This window comes from Anas platyrhynchos, chromosome 11 (assembly GCF_047663525.1).
Source record: "Anas platyrhynchos isolate ZD024472 breed Pekin duck chromosome 11, IASCAAS_PekinDuck_T2T, whole genome shotgun sequence".
NCBI classification, from domain to species: domain Eukaryota; kingdom Metazoa; phylum Chordata; class Aves; order Anseriformes; family Anatidae; genus Anas; species Anas platyrhynchos.
In genome coordinates, this window is record NC_092597.1 from 11,838,308 (window position 1) to 11,857,879 (window position 19,572).

At 40.9% G+C, this 19,572-nt stretch overlaps 1 protein-coding gene across 8 annotated transcripts in view; it reads right to left on the bottom strand.

The window, feature by feature from the left end:
• SCAPER (S-phase cyclin A associated protein in the ER) overlaps positions 1-19,560 on the bottom strand; it is a 159,653-nt gene extending 140,093 nt beyond the window's left edge. For 2 of the 8 annotated variants that reach the window (XM_072043467.1, XM_027465599.3), the window contains exons 1-3: positions 14,337-14,412; positions 11,933-12,050; positions 3,277-3,347 (exon numbers count right to left, since the gene is read on the bottom strand). In XM_072043467.1, the coding sequence (XP_071899568.1) occupies positions 3,277-3,347; positions 11,933-12,050; positions 14,337-14,399 (252 nt within the window). In that variant the 5' untranslated portion in view covers positions 14,400-14,412. Of the gene's footprint in view, positions 1-3,276; positions 3,348-11,932; positions 12,051-14,336; positions 14,413-15,468; positions 15,489-15,625; positions 15,893-16,057; positions 16,192-17,228; positions 17,342-19,392 lie in introns of those variants that run through there. The other 6 variants (XM_072043465.1, XM_027465593.3, XM_027465591.3 and 3 more) reach the window with 6 other exon arrangements.
• Between the last annotated feature and the right edge of the window lie 12 nt (positions 19,561-19,572).

The following is a 19,572-nucleotide window of genomic DNA, read 5'->3' on the forward strand; positions in this document are numbered from 1 at the left end:
GGGATCACAAATACCTGCTTGGAAGTACCACTATGTCACTTCAGTGTTATGTATCCACTCACCTTGTGTCTTCAGCTTAGTCACATGAAGACAGCTACTCCTTGACGGATACGTGCTGTCACCCATCTACAAATTGTATTCCAAAGGATTCTGAAGCACGCCCATTTGGCTGAGAACACCAAAGCAGACCTTGGCCCCACGACACTGAGCTTATTATTGAAATTCTCCCATAACAACAAAAAAGGAAAGCTACCGTGCCAGAGAAGAACCTCCAGGAAACACAACATAAATCCCAATTGCGTACCATTTGTGATAGAGGTATTGTATTAACTACATAGCTACAGTAGTCTGCTTTTTGCCTTTGTGTGTGCAGGAAAAGATGCAAATAAAATTAGAACATCAGGGCAAATTTAACCCCTATTTATCATCTATAAAAGTAAACTGCAACTTAAGTCCAAGTTTCCCACATACCCAAAGCAGTGCTGTGGAGGTAGTCAGAAGACACAACGTAGTCACAGAAAGCTAAATAACTACAAAGAAAAAAATGAGAAAAGATTCCTGCCTCCTCCAGACTCAGTAAAATAGGCAGGGGATTATATTCACAAACCATTTCCTTCTCTAGTAGTTGTTCTAGTTTACTTTCCCAGATGGGAAGTACTTCGGTACTCCTGTTGCAAAACAAGTCTGAAGCAGTTCTAGTTTATGAGGTCGACCTCTGTGGTGGTTTTACTGTATGGGCTGCTGCAGGGAAAGTTAACATCCCAGCCAGACACAGTACAACCTGAAGTCCCACCACAGCAACCAGGACACTTATTTTTGCAAGATCTGACACCTCGCTGTGTTTCTACTAAAATACTGAAGGACAATGAGAACAGTAAGAACAGCTGAATCACAGAACATTCCACCGAACATCTGAGTCACTCCAAGTTCAGCCACGTATCAGAGAGTCAACTCTCCAACAAGAACTCAGAACAAGGCACATATTAACTCATTGGTAGATTATGCTTTTTCAGAAGCCGTGCCTCCAAATCCCCTGCAGGAGTAACTCTTCCCTAATTTGAAACAGGAGAACATATGCCAGCAGAACACCTTTGACAAGATACAAACCACCAAACTATAAAATGTCTTGTAAACACAATCGCGGAAGCAGGAAAGCACTGAGTTGGTGGTTAGGCAGTAGAAAGATTAATTAAAATTCCCGATGCATGTCAGTTCTAACATTATGCATCTGAATTTGTCACAGCCTGGCATCTGCCACTCAACGAAACAGAAGGGGACTTTGAGACAGGAACCCAAATCATGTCCATTTTTTGCCACATCAGTCTCCAGATCCTCCACGAAGATCAAACTCCAAAAGCTATTTTCAAACTTAACTAAGTTTGACTGGCACCTACTTTACTGAAATGCAAGCCATTGCTAACTCAAATTTAAGAGTTACAGCTGACAATAACAAAGACTACTTTTACCATAAAGACACAACTAGTATTTTATACGGACTGCATTAAACATTCTGTACAAATGTTTAATGCAGGCACCAAACACTACCAGGATTTCTGAGTTAATCTACACATTGTTCAGCAGAATCTTTACCTGCAAACATCCTTCTGAATGGACAGCTTATACAGACATGATCTAGCAGACCTACCCTGATGCTTGTCCTCACTAAGGCAACAAAACCCACTCAAAAATGGCACCGATTCTGACAGGCTAGTTCATACTATCCCACTTGCACTAATAGTTCAAAAGCTTCAACTGCAGAAAATGTATGCTGCCTTTTAAGTTAAAAAACATGGGGATAGTCTTCCTCACATCTCAAGTAACTCAATATGGATGAAGAAAGTGATTAAAACTAATTATTTTTTTTCCCAAAAATAATTTCACTATGTTGCCTTGAAGTTCTGTGAAGTATGAAGTGTGTATTTATTCTCGAGATGCCAAAATTTATTGAAAGTAGACGTGCCAGCACCCTGGTGAGAGGAAGATGAGGTTTACAGGATCATATGAGAGAGTTTTTGTACATTTATGTTCTTGAGCCTAGTGTCCCATTTGTATGTAGAGGAAAATGAAATCTGAAGGCTCAACAAAAGCAAAAATAGAAGAAGAAAGCCACCATTTTAAAGCACTATTTAGTGCCGAAAATACAGTAGAAAAAGAAGTGCTGGATGCCAAATTAAAGTGCCAAGATACACAAGCACGCAGCAGTCCATTTCAAACCTTAATTGGGCCCACTAGGAATGCATTATGTTCCTGCAATATAGCTTTAATACAGCAGTCCCACACAGAGCCACTGACTAACAATAAAGTATTCTTTTGAAAACACAGTATTGACGTAATCCGAAATGACTCAAACAGATGGAACTCCTGCTGCATAGCACATTACTCTTATCCAAAAGGTTCTGTGAGGGTAAATCAACTTGGAGCCCCAACCACCTCGTTAAAATACCACCTTCACAGAATAAGTAAACTAGGATACTAGTAAGATACTAGTAAGAAAGGAGGGACAAGTTGCTAAACTCATCTGCGAAGTTAACATGCCTATATCTTAGGGATGCAAACATCCCTACAGAAGCAGAACATCTTTTTTCAAAAAAAGAGACCAGCTTCTATGTGCTATATTGTCAAAATCTGAAAGGCTGGCTCAAAGTATTTGACAGCTGAAGACATACTAGCAGCTAAATCCATTAATCAAAGAAAAGTAATGGTTAAAATATTAAACACGAATAAATAACGAGGTATTACTTTATTAATATAATAAAATTCACATAGGAAAAACATGAAGAAGCGCCCTTTCTTCTTGATACTTGTCATTTAGACTCGTTTCTCAGTTGGGACTCTGAAACTTTACTCACCTGGACTGATTTTTTTCTTCCCAAAACAGTATGCACTAAAACTTTAAACAAAAACTTCTCAGCTGTTAACACATGAGAAAATAAAGCATTTCCTTAATTTCGGAAATTTGGCAGAATGGTAGCCTTTGTATAAGCACCACACTTACAGGAAGAATTAATTGATTGTTGAACCGCACTGGACTTAAAATAACTTTAATGTCAAAAAGCCACACATCCAGAGGCTAAGAAATGCCAAAAATAAAGACTGAGGAAGGCAGTGAAAATTCTGGCATTTTAAAACTTCGGAATGCTTGACTTTGCAACTCATATCCTTTGACAATACAGTATGTGCACTTTTGTATATGTATTATTCAGCAAATAATGTATCAAAAATCATTTTTATGTTGTAAATTTTATGTCATAATCACAATAAAAAATGAGCAGATACCTGTTTTGCAGTCTTGTGTGTTCCTTGAGTCACCCTCTTTGTTTTTCCGCCAGCTTGCCATTTGGATTTTCCTATGGGAGAAGCATTTTTCATCAAAAATAACGCTTTTCATTAGATACAGCATTCTAAAATGCACATATCACATCTTGTGATATACTGACATCGGCACAATTAATAAGTTTAAAAGTTCATAAAATTTTACATTCCAAATATATATTCAACAGTTCAGAATGAGGATGATGCTAGAAGACATACAGAAAATGAAAAAAATTGAGGAACTACAGACCTTATTCAACAAGGATAGCCTACTTGCAAATGCTCAGTGCCACTGAAAATCATATCACTACAACCGAGATGTCAGATATGACACCAGTTTTCTATATACATTTTTAAAAGTCTGCTCTTGAATGATTGTTTAATAATAATGAGATGTTATTACAGAATTAAAACAAGAGATATCTTTCTCAGAAAAGAAAAATAAAATCATTCACTTTTTCTGGAACTGTTCTAACAACCCTACCAGTAGATTAAGATATTTTCTGCCAAGAAAGATGGTGAAAAAACAGAACTCAGTTCTGGATTTAGTTCACTTACAGTTAGGTAGGCAAAAAAAGAGGGAAAAATAAATAAAAATATTTCCAAAGCATGAGACAGTCTACTCAAGATCTCTCAAATTTATTCTCAAAAGCACTTGTCTGTTGCTTATATGAAACGCACTTAACAACTATGCTTCCAAGATCAGTTTAAAAGCCCACAGTTAGGATGATTTCTCAATGTTGTCTGGGGCAATTTCTTAACTTATTAAGAGTTATCTTTGCAAGGCTCTAAATTTCTGTTCTCCTGAACCAACGTGACACACTTATATTTAATCTTTGATATCTGCTCAAGAGTAATTTCCAAATTTGTTTATTTTTTTTATTCCTCCAACATGAAAATCAGAGCATTTAATTAACAAAAATATAGTGTTTTGTCTTACTTGCTCATGACAAGAGTACTCTCTAGCACAGATCTAAATAAAAGTTTCAAGATAATTTAGCTTGATGAAGCCAGGCAAATGAATGAACTAATTGAATATAGTCCCTTCACAGATCACGGAGATCATTCCTGAATTTCAGAATTGTTCAGTTTTTAGCAGTACTTAGGCCAGATTCCCTAACATAGTCCAGCTGTTTTACATTGCGCTGGTTATGTAAAGCAGCTGTAAACCTGTTTTAATCAAGCAATTGTCCAGCTGGTTTGCATCACTGGCTGTTCTAGGGAACAAGGTCTTTAATTTTAAGGCAAATTAAAAATTATTTGCTTGATAATGAATTTTTGAATTGCTACATTAGTGAAAACAACAGGTACAAATTAATATATTGAGATCAATTTAGCATCATTCAGGAAAAAAAAAAAGATTCAGCTACCAAATGTATTAAAACTTCTTATCAACTAAAAAGCTTAAACCGTGGACAAATTCTATGTCATGGTTATGCTAACTGAAGAATTTCAAGCACGTAAGTCTCTACTCTGAAATAATTTACATTCTGAAAAATGTAAGAGCTGCAATGCTTACATTTGAGTGCAAAGGCACACAGAACTTGCAGTGAAAAGACTTACAAACAAATACAGGTGTGTTAGAATTAAGATGACAGATGGATAAAAAAGAGAGTTACTGTCCCTAGATTCTACCAAAAAAAAAAATAAATAAATATAAATCCATCATCTACAAACTGGGAAATGTCTGAACAAGTCACCTGTAAAGATAAAAGCAAGTTTTCAGGCACCTTCTGTGTAAGGCATACATGTAGGGACAAGAAAACTCACATAAACACTGTGTGTTGTGGACTTGAAAGCAAATAATATGTGGCAAGGACTAATTTTTCTTCAACAATTAACAAAATAAACAAATAAACAATTTCTTCAAGGTACGGGCCAAGAAGTTCTGTCTCTCATCAGCAATTAGAGTTCCAAGCTTTTCCCTCTTTCTGCTAACAAATGCCTCTGGTTATTAGAAGATTACTTCCTTTCTGCTTTTGTCCCTCTATATTCACAAGCAGTGACGACAGAAGCAATGTTCAATGGTTATGGATATACTGTGTGTAACTGTACAGTACCAGCACTGCTAGCCAAGGCACAGGGACGCAGCAACATGTGAAGGGCATTACATATTAGGCTTTTACTGAATTTTAAGGAAAGAACAATAGCGACAAAAGCTGATCATCTCATTAGCTATTAAGTTGCCAATATGAAATATATAAAGCAGCACAGTTTTGGAGCATTCAGGGAGCCAGTCGTATTTTATACTTGAAGTCCATTTCCTCTGTCTGGTAATTAAATATCAGACACACCGGGTTTATGATTTGTGAAGACTTCCTGTCACAAAATGCTGAACTGTTAATATCTCCCAAAAAAGGCTACCGATAAACTATTTTCAAAAGCCTTCTGTTACACTAACAATCACCCCTCACATCTCTGTTCTTTTTTGATGAGAGAAGTGTGAAAATCAGCTTTATATTTCTTAAGAGCTGCAGCCATCTCTGTTCTGAGACAGACATCTCTGTTGTTTCACTACCTTTGTTTATTATCTGATCTTCAACAGAAATTATAAAAATTTTCAATTTTCTTTCTTTTCACCTCTCTGGAAAAATCTGAGGACACAACCGGGTGATGAACCATTCTTTTCTTTCCCTCCAGTTCATACACATGGCACAAGCGATGTACTTTGTCACCTCTCTTCCTCCATCTAAGGAGCAAGGTCTATACTGCAGGACTAGTCCTACATTTCACTGAACTGTACTCCACAATCTCTCTTACTAGCTCCAGCTGATGCATTTTTCCATCCTGAGAAACATTTTTGCAAAGATGAGGCATGGATAAGACCTGGTTGTCTGAAGTTCACTTCAAGTAAGACAAAGATGTTTCCCTGGAGGAAGCAACTGGATGATACTGATTACATTCAACCCCTTAACTGAAAAAACATACTGAAATGCATAATATTGCTATAAATCAGTTCTTAAAAGTTTATATAGTAGTAAATACAATTTTTCTAACCGTACAATGCAAAAGAACTGGAGAAACTACTTTCAAGGATGGATATAGTTAAAACTCTCCATGTTTTTCCATCCCAGCCTGAGTTACAGCAATGAATTTTGTATGGAATTTTTTTAAAACAAATTACTGTCACAGTCTCAACCAGAACATAATTGGCTCAGTATTCATGGAGCAGCACGAGACTGTATCCCATTCATTTCAACAAAGTTCAAGGTCTGAAACTAAGGCGTCTTCAAGAATACCTTTCCCTTCACATTATATTCTGCCAGTTACAGTCAGATCCAACGTTGCTAGCGCTTACACACAAGGCTTTCAGTCATGACTCGTAGACCTCCTAGCTTGGCCAAAGAGAGCCAAGCTTCGTCTTTTTCATCACACACTGCAAAACCTACTTATTGCACCAGGCTCTTGCTAAAGGAGTGGATTATTCTGCAGGCTCTCTAAAGTGTGCCAGGTATCTTTCAACCAATAAAATGTGTTTCCTTACACTGAAACACTTAATCTACAAGCGATTCCTACATGTTGAGAGCCAAAATGATTTTAAACAATTAAGGGAACAGTTACAAATACAAGATTTTCCAGTTTTTGACACATCCCTTAAGTTATAAAGGTACCCTACATTTTGTTAACGTTTAGATGTCAAGCTTCTGAGACATTTTAACTGTCACTAATACCATGGTTTAGATTTTGTAAATAAAATCTGTGTGTGGTGCATAGCAGCACACAGCACCTCAAGTTTCATGCTGGGCATATCAAATAATTTAAAAGGAAAAGCTTCTGAAGTCCTCTACCAGAATGATCACAGCTTTCCGAAGAGGGTAAGATACAACAGGTGCCTGTAATGGGCGATTTGTGGCCATGGATTTGGAAGGCCAATTTTAATTTTCGAGACAGAATATCATACTACTTGATTTTTTTCACAATTCTACTAGCACACAAAGTCAACTGCATTGTTAGTCCATCCAAAAACACAATCTGCTGCAGATTGATGAATTCTGTGAAGGAATACCTGAAACACAACAGATGAAACGTGTTATTGTTCAATACCTCATCTAAACTGTTGTCATCATGTTTTGAGGTGGATTTTCTCATGTCATCGATCTGTATTCATAACTAGAATTTCAGATCTGATACAAGGGTGCATGCTGCTCCAACACACGTTACTGAAGTGCTACCTACTGTTCCAGAAACTTCCCTCCTTCTTATGGTATTATTTCTTATTGACAGGAATTAAGTATTTCCCTTAAGGAATTAGAAGGTTTGGATTGCAATTCCTGTCATCATTGCCCTCTTATCCATGTAAAATGCTGAAGTCTTTCAGTGAGAAAGTTAAACAGCAAGAACACAAGCAAATAAAGAAATCAAAAAAGCAAGGATACACAAACAGAACAAATGAATCCAGCATTTTAAATTTAATAAGCGTGTGTAACACTAACATTAGCAAATGGCCATATCTTCACTGTTTCTGCAGAAAAAAAAATCATCCCATAATTAGTAACAATATGTAATATAAAATGTTAAATCTCACACTATTTCTGCCAGTGCAGTATCTCTGACCACTACCAGCAGGAAAAAAAACAAAACAAAACAAAAAACAACAACAACAACAACAACAACAAAAACTCTAAGACAAAATTCTGCTTTGCATTTAAGTTGCAGGATCGGCTGAGGCTACCTGAACCTTTGGCCTGATTTACACAGCCCTTGAATGAGTACGAACTGTCCTAATTCATAATATTGATGTATTGTTCCTCTGGGACAAAATACATATTGAAAGATCAGCATAAAATGAATCAGAGCTCACTGACACCAACATATGTGCCAAGACAAGGGTCAAGAGATAAAGGATCTGGCTCTGCCAGACTCTCATTAGCCACAAGTTCCTTTCCACAGGGCATTTTTCCATCAAGCAATTATCACCACATTCCTTGTGCAAAAAGCTCAATATATGATTTACTGAAGAAATTTTAAAAACAAGAAAGCATCACTGGCAAAAAGTTTAAAAATTACAGTGGTGCTAGTAGGCTCAGAAGAAGGAAATGATTATAGCTACTTGAGTTTTAATGCCACATACAACTATTTAAGGGCAATATCTAAAAAAAATAAATCACTTCTACTTTCCTCATGCTGTGGAAGAAAATGTTATACTCAGAGCAAACATTCTTCTATAATTCTCATTTACCAATTTTTCAGGAAGAAGTCTTCCTTGAAACTATCTACAAGAATAGCACAAGCAAGGTAAAAAATGTAACAGACTAAACAAAAATTGAACTAACTCACAAATAGCTCAAAACATACTCTGTGTTCCTTTCACCTCTACTCATTCACACTGCTACCTTCCCCAAAAGTAAAACGTACTATAAATCAGAATCTGTAAATACTTTAGGGCCCAATTCTACTCTGCTTAAATGAATCACAGAATCACCCTAGGTTGGAAGAGCCCTCCAAGATCACCTAGTCCAACCTCTGACCTAACACTAACAAGTCCCCCTCCACTAAGCCATATTGCTAAGCTCTACATCTAAACGTCTTTTAAAGACCTCCAGGGATGGTGACTCCACCACTTCCCTGGGCAGCCCATTCCAATGCCTAACAGCCCTTTCAGTAAAGAAGTTCTTCCTAATATCCTACCTAAACCTCCACTGGTGCAACTTTAGCCCATTCCTCTCCCACCCCCCAAAAAAGAAGCACTGACACAACCCCTGAGAATTGGCAAGAGCTGTTTATTGCTGGGACATCTTGCAGGCAAACCTGCGGGATGTCTGTGGTGTTTGGTAGCTCCAAGCTAATGCTTGTGATGGAGCCTGAGCAATGAGTAGGGGGCTCGCTGGGCACTCCTGCGATGCTGCTGGTGCTCTCGGATGGCAGAGCACAAAGACGTGCCGCAGTAGCCCCAGGTCTCTTCTGGCTGAGGTGGACCTACTTCCATCCCTTCTTCCACATCTGGTGGATCCAGCTCCATGGGCTCTGTGGTGTTGGGCAGAAGGCTAAGCCAGTCCTTGCCCGGGACTGCCCAGACAGGATGCCTTCCGTCCGGAATGTTCTAAGGCCACGGGGCCAAACCAGGGGATCGCCCAGTCCCACGCCTCGGACCCATGCCACCGTCGAGTTGATTTTCATGCATGGGTCTGATGGTGCTGTCTGGTTTACAGCCAGTGCTGGGTCCCGCACCAGGCTCCAGACCATGGGCACGCCTCTGCTCCCCACGGCTGTCTGTCTCATGCTCCCACCTTCACCCCACGTCACTGTTGCTCCTGTGGTAAGGCCCAGGCCCCCTGTCGCTGAGTGTCTGAGGGCCAGCCTGTTGCCCGCATCATTGTGGTGCCACTGGTACCTCCTGTACCTGTCTGTAGGCTGGATGCCAGAGGTCCCTCGGGCACTGGTGTCTCTTGTGACATCGGTGCTATCCCTGTGCCCATGACACCTCTCCTTCTGCTCAGGTGCGTTCCTTCTTGGTGCTTCACTGGACAGCATGGCTGTCCTCGCACACCAAGAGACCTGCTGCTTGCCTGGCTCTCCTGGTCTCCTTCCTGCCACACGAGCTGGCAGTCAGAGGGCTGAGATGCTCAGCGAGTGGTGGGCCAGCTGCAGTGGGCCTGTTCCATAGGGCCCACAGCAAAGGCGGGGCAGTGGTGGCCACTGCGACCTCAGTGAGCCTCTGCGATGGAGCGGCCCACGCGTGGCCAAACGCGGCTGTGTTGGGAGCGGTCTGGAAGATGCCCTCATGTGGACAAGGAGGAGGTTGGGGGGGCTGAGGGCTCCTTTTCTGGGGCTGGCTCCCCTGGGCCATTTGGCTTGCCAGAGAGAAAGGCTGCCCCTCAGCCGTGGGGACTGCCCTGCACCTCCCATCCTGTGCCCTGGTTCCAATAATACCAACATACTCGAGAATGTGTAGGCAGTTTTAAGACGAGTAAATAAATAAATTCATCTTCTGGAGACTGCTACACGTGATCCAAATCTGTGTTCTACTGTGTGTGTTTTGCTTTGGCAGATTATGGTTAAATCTTAAACTGTTTCTCCTATTGTGTCACATCTTTCTATCTTACCTAAAAAGAAACCATGGCAGCTTCATTGGTTCTGCTTGATCAAGAAACCCATCATACACTTCTTGACAACTGGATGTTGTTTCATTTTTTCTTCCTACGTAAAGCTAGGAAAGATGCACAGTGCATGTTTCTCTGCTGACCAGCTAGTGCTTACTAGAAGTTTCACTCTACAACAGCCCTGAGGCCATCTGCTTTGGAAAGGCAATCCAAGGCACTTGGTAACTGGGACCATGCTGAAGTTTACTTCAGGATCAGAACCCGAAACCAAAGCTTGTAAATGCGGATACTTGTGATTAGGTTTATAATGTTTAGTTGATAAATACATGCTTACTATCATCCTACTTGTCACTGTTAACAGAGGTACAGCTCTGCATTCTCAGCTGAACACAATTTCCTTGATGAAACCCATACAGATGCCCACACACAGACAGCTGAACAGGTTTTCATGAACTTCATTCTCTCATGTGACTTCAGACCTTTCAGCTTTAAAAGGAAGGGAAAAAAAATCACAAGTACACCTCCGAGCATAAAGCAAGCCACAAAGACATTTTAAACTTCGCTTTGGTTTGCTGCAGACAGAAGGTTAATTACTTTGTAACACAGGCATAACTGATCCTAGAAATATTTTTTCCACTGGCCAAGTCACAGAATAGCTGAGGTTGGAATGAACCTCTGGAGAGCACCTAATCCAACCTCCCTGCTCAAAGCAGGGTCAGCTACAGAAGGCTTCCCAGGACTACATCCAGTAAGGTTTAGAGCATCTTCAAAGATGAAAGTTGCCCACAGATTCATCGGGGAACTTATTCTGGTGTTCAACCACCCTCACAGAAAAACAAAAACAAGCCCCACCACTTTTAGACACTCCTGCCCAAGTCTCAAAAGCAGCAGCACCCCCACAGGGACAGGTGAGCTACAAAAGAAATTGAGATGAGGGCCTCAAAAACAGCTTTCTGACATCTGGAACAGCTTGAGCAGTATGAAAATCCAAAGTCAATTCCTGTCTGCTTAAGCCATCAGGCCATGAGAGAATACTACAACAGTAACAAAATTGTTCTGAGGACTCACATTACAGAAAGCTGTCCCCAAATATTCCCTTTCTTAAAGGCTCTTCACAGATGTTAAACAGAGACTGAAGTGATAGTAAAAGAAACGACTGAAGTTATTTGATTTAGAGCACAGAGAGCAATTTGTTGGATTGCTCTAAGCCATTCCTACCAATCTGAAACCCCAAGTTACCCAAGACTGGCTTTTAATAACCTTTTCCAAGCCCAGTATTTTAAGATAACATTATTATATTACATAGGTATCTTGATAGTATCAGCAAGACAGGACAGTCTTAGATGTCTGTTACAGAAAAATAAAGAGTTTATCTGTTACTGAACAGGTTTTATAGTGAACTGTCAACCGCAGGGTATACATTTAAAAAAAATAAATTAAAACTATGCTATGGACATGAAGCATAACCTTTTGTTTAAAATGCAAAATCCTACATCAGAAACATGTTTCCATGCAAGCAACTCCAATGAACAAAGGGACAGGAGATAAAAAAAGTTGGGGGAAGACAGTTGAATACTTACCATCATCATCTTTGTTTTCCAGTGGAACACTCCATGCGATTAGGTTCCTTGCTGTACGTCCCTCTTCTGCAACTATTTTCCTCACTTTATCATGGCTATTAGAGCGCTGGAAAGAAGCCTGAAAACAAGAAATACAGGAACAGAAAATGTGTGTGTATGTATATGTATACAGGTACAAATTTTTGTTTTGGTATGTTAATTTCATCCAGTATGTGGTTAAACCATTCAAAGGGAGTTTGCAGATAACTTATTTTCACCAATTGTTCAAAATGTACTTGTTTTCACAACCGTTTTTCTATCTGATAAGCAGACTGATTCATCAAAATGACATGAGTTCCTACCCCATTGCTTGGAATGGGTGTCTACGCCACACTTTTTTTTTTTTAAGCTCCTTTTAACTCATCATCAATTCCATAAGAATATCACAGCAGACTTTAAAATGCTTTATTTACCTTGAGTTAAATAGAACTAATTAATCTAGAAAAAAGCTACATAGTACCAAATACATGTGCTAGATGACTGAAAAGAGCCTGAAGACAGACATAGGATTTATCAGAACCATCTAAAATAAAATAAAATAAAATAAAATACACTTCTGTTTCAGAGAAGACAAGAACCTAGAAAGTATTTCCTGGCAACTACAGTCAGCTGTTTTTACTAGAAAGCTGCAACGATTCACAGAAAATGAGAGGCGCTGAGGATGAACTTCGCTTACCTAGGAAACACGTTCTTTGCACTTGAAAAAGATACCATCACAAGATCCTTGAAACCAAACATGTTAAGAAATATTTGTATCAGCTGACAGATACCAACTAGACAAAATCTTGCCTCTTCTAGACTGCAAGTTATTCCTCAGAAATTAAACTGAAACAAAGCCAAGCTATATACCATAATGTGAAGTCTATACACAGCGATAGCACAAAGCCACTGAGCAAGGTATCTTTAACCCTGACAAACTTACATAGATCTGAACGTTGTTTTACACACTAATGGACTGATTTTATTCTAGTCAGAAGACGCATTCCTCTTTTCACTCTTACCATCATATGACTCAAGCCTGCAAGCACTTTGTTATGCACGTGCACTAGCACATCTTTGAAAGAAAATGCCGTAAAAATGAATATAGCAGATGAGTAGTTATAATTTATCAGGATGGTAGAAAATGCAATAGAAACAAAAAGCTACTTTTACTTGAATGCTTATATAGCAACGTTAGGCTAAGTTTCTCTCATTCATATGCCCTCAATTGCTCCTTTCAAAGCTGCAGTGTGCCACCTAGTGCCCCACTGAGCCACCTTGAGTTATTACTATGTAATAATAGAAAAAACACAGCAGAACTATTAAGTGGACTTTTGAAAAAGGTGATGAATAAAAAAGCAAATTTTATGGTTTGATCCAAAGAAACTCAAGCAAAGCACATGAATAAACCAGATCTACACTACATTGGTTCTAGTCTATTCTTGTTCTATCTAATTGTCTGTTCTCACTAGGAAATTTTAGTAAGTGACCATTTCTTTGAATCATGTTTGTTTGGGGTTTTTATTCCCTTGTTGCTTAACAAGAAACTTTTCATCATCAGAGAGTTAAAGACTCACAAATGTCACTTAACTGTTTTAAAATCAGCTTAACTACTGTATAAATCCCTGATATAAATACCTATGGTACCTTCACAACTGAGTCAAACAATTTTGATTTTTCTTAACGTCTCTGAAATGCACAAATGTCTTAAAACAAAATAAGAATGTTCACCTGCATTTTGCATTAATTTATCCTCAACTAAGAAAAAAATCACTCTCCTTACCTGGAAGTAGAGATAATATAGCATCCTGCTGCCAAAAATGGAGTAAATATACATATAAATCTTTCCTCATTTACTGGATCTTTTGAATCCTCCACCAGCAGGCAACATTCACTCTGCATGATCTCTACAGCTTTCCTACATAAAACTACTCATTCTTGACACACACAGGGAATTTGAAACCATTTGAATTTTCTCTTCTTCCCCATTATTTTTACAGTTATTTTCCATTCCATTCTCCATCGGTCCTCCCATCTTCCAAGCTTATTACTTCTACCCCTTTAGTTTTCTTTCACACATTTTCCGCATCTCAGACTTCAAGTTTTCTGAATCTGAGCGCCTAGGGTTTTGTTTTCAAGACTGTCTCTAACAGATTCACATCTTTCTTTGAGACACTATGTCCAAAAGCAGATACTAGTACTTCAGTGAGGACTTTTTCAGTACTAAAAACTGTGCATAGATTATTCACATCTTACAGATGGTACTCCCATTTCAACATCTCAAAATGACATTTTTTTATTTTTGCCATATATTATCTTTTCATTACTTATGATATAATAACAACAGGTACGTATAGCATACCAGTACAGTAGCTGAATGACTTACCATCATGTTATAGCCTTCCTCCATGTCAACGGGCTCATTTATTACGTTTTTGGATGACCCCATTGAGTTTTCATATCTGTGTCAAAATAAATGCAGTTGATCAATTTTACTTAAACCATCTATGAAATTAATTTTAGCTTCTTAGCAGCATCTATGTCAAGGACATCTAACGAACATTTCAACATTTTCAGAGGACAGTTATTATAGAGTATTTGCATAACTCCTTAATAAAAACAGCCCAAGAAGAAATCAGAACAGAACGGTCCCATAGAAAAAATATATGCACATGTAGTAAGATAGTAAACAGTACAATTAATTTTATGGGGCTCCAAAACAAATCACTGCACAGACTGCTAAAGAATAGTGGAAGGCAACAATGATCTTTCCTGTGACAGAGGACTGAGCAAACTATTTATAGGTTCAAAAAGAAAAGTGAATCAGAGATACTAAAAATTCATAACAGATAATTAGCAGTGAAGCAAAGTAAACCCAAAAACTTCTGTTCTCAAAAAAAAAGAAAAAAAAAGTGACGGTTCCTATGTAAGTTAATTATGATCAAGTAAATAATTTTAATCCAGTATTGAACTAGGGAACCACTGCCAAAAATGGAGAAGTACACTGGATTAAATGTTTATAGGTTTATCACAAAAATCCACAATTGCTGTAACAATGCTAAAATAAAACTAAATCCTTGGCTTCAGGGTGGAAATAAATCCCAGCCAGCTTCTGATTAGAGCAAAAACTCTCCTGCAACAGTCCTTACATATTTTTAACATTCAGATGCTAAACAGAAGTTAAAAGCACTTCTGAAGTTCCAAAAATTAGATCAGAAAACAAGATTAACGTTTTGCCAGATCCCAGGGGAGATTTTGTTATTGGTTATTATTGGTACTGCCCTAACCGGGATGTTCGCTTGCTCTCAGATTACAGCTACCACCCCACATGTTGCTGAGTTTTCTGAAAAGCCAACAGCCAAAACCCATGCCCACAAACAGCCAGCTGTTACGGTTTGCACTTGTTTGCATGCCTTAGGACAACCTCCTGAGCCTAAGAAAAAACACTGAAATAATCCACACTTGGTTGAAGGAAGCTGAGTTCTTGAAAACAAGGTCCCGCTGTATTTCAGCATTACTTAGGGCATGAGAAGCAAAAGGAGCCTTCAGCCCCGAGCCGTCTCAGCAAGCCGCTTGTGACCACCCCGCTTCGCTCGATTATAATCGGGGTGTAATAAAAGCTGGCACAGCGAGGTGCGTATTGAAGGGGAAAAGTCGGGCCCCACACAAACTTCCCGGGAGTGCAGGACACAGGGATCTGTTAGAAGGAAGGTGCGCAGAGAGGGGAGAAGCTGCCAGCCGGCGCGCTGCAGGTTTACTGGCACATCAGGCTGCGCAGCGGGGCTTTCCCTCAGCCTGAGGAAACACCCGGCCCGCCTGGGGCCCCCCCTCAGCCCGGGCAGCCCCCGGGCCTCCCCTCAGGCCGCAGCCCGGGGCAGGGGCCGGGCCCCTCGCCGCAGGGCCTGGGCGCTCCCCTCAGCGCGGCGCCCCCCGGGCCGGGCCGGGCCGGGCTGCCTCAGGCCGGCCGCCCCCTCAGGGGCTCCGTGGTTGCCTGTAGCAACAGGCCCCGGGGGGGGGGGGGGGGGGGGGGGGGGGGGGGCTGGCCCGCCGCCATCTTGCCCCGCCGCCGCGCCCCTCCCCGGCCCGGCCGCGCGCTGGGGCACTCACGCTCTCCGCCGCGCCGCGCCGTCCCGCCGCGGTGACGTCATCGCCGCCCGCCGCCTGGCCGCCCGCCCGCCCGCCGCCCTGCGCGGCCCGGGCCCCCCCCCCCGCAGACAGACACACGCACACCCCGCTGCTGCCGCCCGCGCATGCGCCGTTCGCGCCGGTGAAGGCATTGCCCGCACCTGGCTGCCCGCACCTGGCTGCCCTCAGCCCGTCAGGGAGCGCCGAGGGGCGGCGGTGCCTCCAGCTCCTCCTGGGGGACCAGGAGGCGGGCACAAACTTGCGGGCACTAATAAATAATTATGTACATACCCTGCGCGTATAGGCGCCCAGCGAGATTGTGCCCTGGGGTTTGGCACTGCTGGGGCACTGGGCTTGAAGCCGGGGCCTGGGCAAGCGGTGAGGAAACGTTGGGCAAGGGCACTGCTTAGCCAAAAGGGAAGGCAAACGGGGAGCGGTAGGAGTGCCCAACGTGTAAAAGTATGGTTGGGAATGATCCGTTTCCTAGGGGATAGCAACGATAAGTAAGAGGCTGAAATTCTACCCGGGATGATTCCGGTTTCCATTTGTAAAACAGTAAACCTGTAAAACTGTAAAACCAAGCATTGGTATGGGTTGCACGGGAAATCACACGTGCCTCAGCTGCTGTCACAAATAGCACAACCACCTCTCAGGAATGACGCACGTAACTCTGGTCCTGTGCTCAGAGCTGAGCCAGATGGCCTCTGGAGGTCCCAGCCCAGCCCTGACGCTGTCCTTCAATAACAAGCTCATTTATTGTGCCCGGGCAGCTGTCTGAGTGTCCCCAGCTGCCTCTTTGGGCTCCTGTAGCTGAGCTCAGCACCATGGTACAGGGCTTCAGAAGCCTGTGACAAATCCTGGTACCCTGATTTGATGCCAAATCAGATACTGCATCAGAAGTGTCCTTTCATAACCTATTTCTTCACATATTTATAACTGCGCTAAGTGCAAAGAAGTAGAAAAATAGGTCTGTAAAGTCTGCAGAGTCTAAAATACTTCAGGATAATTTGTGAAGGAGTTATTAATAATTAGAATGCTCACAATGTTGTATTTGGGTACTACTAAAGCAAATGATGGCCATTTTGAAATCCAAGCACATGGCACTTAAACACAATTGTCTTTAAATTGTTGCTCAGGTTGGTTTTTCCCTTACCTAAATTCACCTGTTGAAAGCCAGCAACTTTTAAAATGGAAGATGGAGGGATAATCTCTGCATGCAGCTCTTAGATACTCTTCACCATCTTACATACAGCTTATAATGTTTACCTGTGATGAAAACAAAATTAGGATATGTCAAAATTGAAAACTGTCTAAATTCACTACTGTGGATACACTTACTCTGAAAGAATATAAATGACTTGCATTAAAGAAAATCACAGCTCATACAAGTTGAGTAGTGCTTTATAAAATTAAAATGTAGAAGTGTAAAAAAAAATGTAGTGAACATGAGGCAGATAGCTTCACCTGCAGGAAACAGCTGTTAAGGAATGGCACTTTCCATTTCTGGACAACTGCTCTCATGCTGACAGTTTAAGAGGAACAGATTTATATTTGCTGATGTTTTAGAGAAGTGGTATCATGGCTTCAGTCAAGTCATTAGAAGGAGGCACAAATGAGCCAATGTATTGGAAATCTGTGTTGAATGTGATCTTCTAACATTAATTCGTTTGTGATTGAAAAAGTAGCTCCAAACAGATTTGTGAAAGACTGTATGCAATTTGGCTAGAGGAGAGATTTGTCAGAAAAGTCAGAAAGTTCAGCACATAAAAAGCTTTTTGTATGACATGACTTGCATTCTGTTTTTAAAATAGCATCACTAATACTCGCTTTTTATTTGCAAGTTACAATAGCAATGCATTTGCTATGTACTTGGTTAAAAATATCGAGAGAATGTAAGGCCCTCTTTCATTTTCTTACATCCTTACCAGAACAATCTCGAATTTATGATATGACTGGGTAGCTGAGTGCTAGGAAGTGTCTGGACTGCATTTTGACACAGGCAAACTACGGAGTGAAGAATATGATTTTCTATGCTGTCCTTCTTGCTGAACTTCAGCAAGTGGTGGTTGGGTGTTGGTTTTGTTTTTTGTTTGTTTGTTTGTTTGTTTGGCTAGTTGGTTTTGCTTGCTATATTATTCCAGCTATTCTTATTCCCTGCTGCTATCTTCAGTCATCTTGGCATGTGAACATATTGTTAATAAACTAATAAACTTGCTCTGTGGAGGCTATTACAGCTGTTTAGGCACAGATATGTATAATCTGATATGTATAATCTAATCTGTATAATCTTTCAAGCCTTGAGATATGCAATAAAGAATTTATCTGGAGTGTTAGTAATGCACTGAACAAAGAAGACAAAGTATCTTCAGTACTATTTTTGGAAATCAACCAAATCTTATTTTTGTTTTGATTGCTTATACGATTTGCTTTATCTACACAAACCACAAGCAGCCTGACTTCGCTCACACTTTGTATATATGATTTCCATAAATACTGACAGGAAATTTGACATCTAAACCAATAAAGCATATTAGACTTAAGTCACTATTATTTATTTATTTATTTTAAATGGAGAGACATTTCTTATACGGTCAGGAAATTGCAGTAACACATTTACTGATTTATTACAATATTGTAGTCTCACATCTCCCAAATGAAGTGTCTTAGCTCTTTGCAGTTAATAGAATTTGAGGTTAACCAGGGAGCAGTACATCGCCGTCATCACCGAGGATGAGGGACAGTACACCAGACAAAGCCCCATTAATTGAGGGCTCTACGTGAACACCTTAACATCTCCCTTTCTGGAATTCCAGATAAGCTGGTATCACTTCTTTCTGTTTGAAAGAGGACTTCCAGAAATAGACTAATCTTGAAAGGAGAAGTAACAAATCCAACACCAACCTTATGCAAATCTCAATTAAACCACTGAGAGTGATTAATTTGACCTCAGTGGGCTCTGGATCTGAGCAAGCCCAATTTCATGTGACATCTCTCAGTTACAACGTTCCTGCAGAGCCCCCCTGATCATTTACTGGACATAATTTTAGTTTGCCTGAGTGGTAAATGAGCTTCAATTTATTTTACAGCTTTTCTTTCTATTACCTGTGCCGAACAGTTATGACCATCTGTATTGATCCACCTTGCTAACCCATTTATAACGCACTTTTCCCTTTGTGCTGTGTGACGGTCAGCTCAGGCCCACACCAGGAGCAAGCCTTCCCCCTCTCTGAGAGCAAACCTCCACGCTGCCGGCTTCTCGATGACCTTCACTGCGGCACGGCTGGCTTAAAACAGCCCCGAGCTCTGACAAAACTCACCCCGGCCTGCCAGGCTTGGCTGATGCCTGAGCCGAACCACTTTCTGGAAGTGAGAAACCGCCGACCTATGCTGACAGCACTTGGTACCTTCCGCTGCCGCGGCACGGCACGCCTGGGCGGCAGAGGCAGGACCAAACTTCGCGGCCCCGGCCCCGCGACGTGCCCGACCCCTCAGCCGGC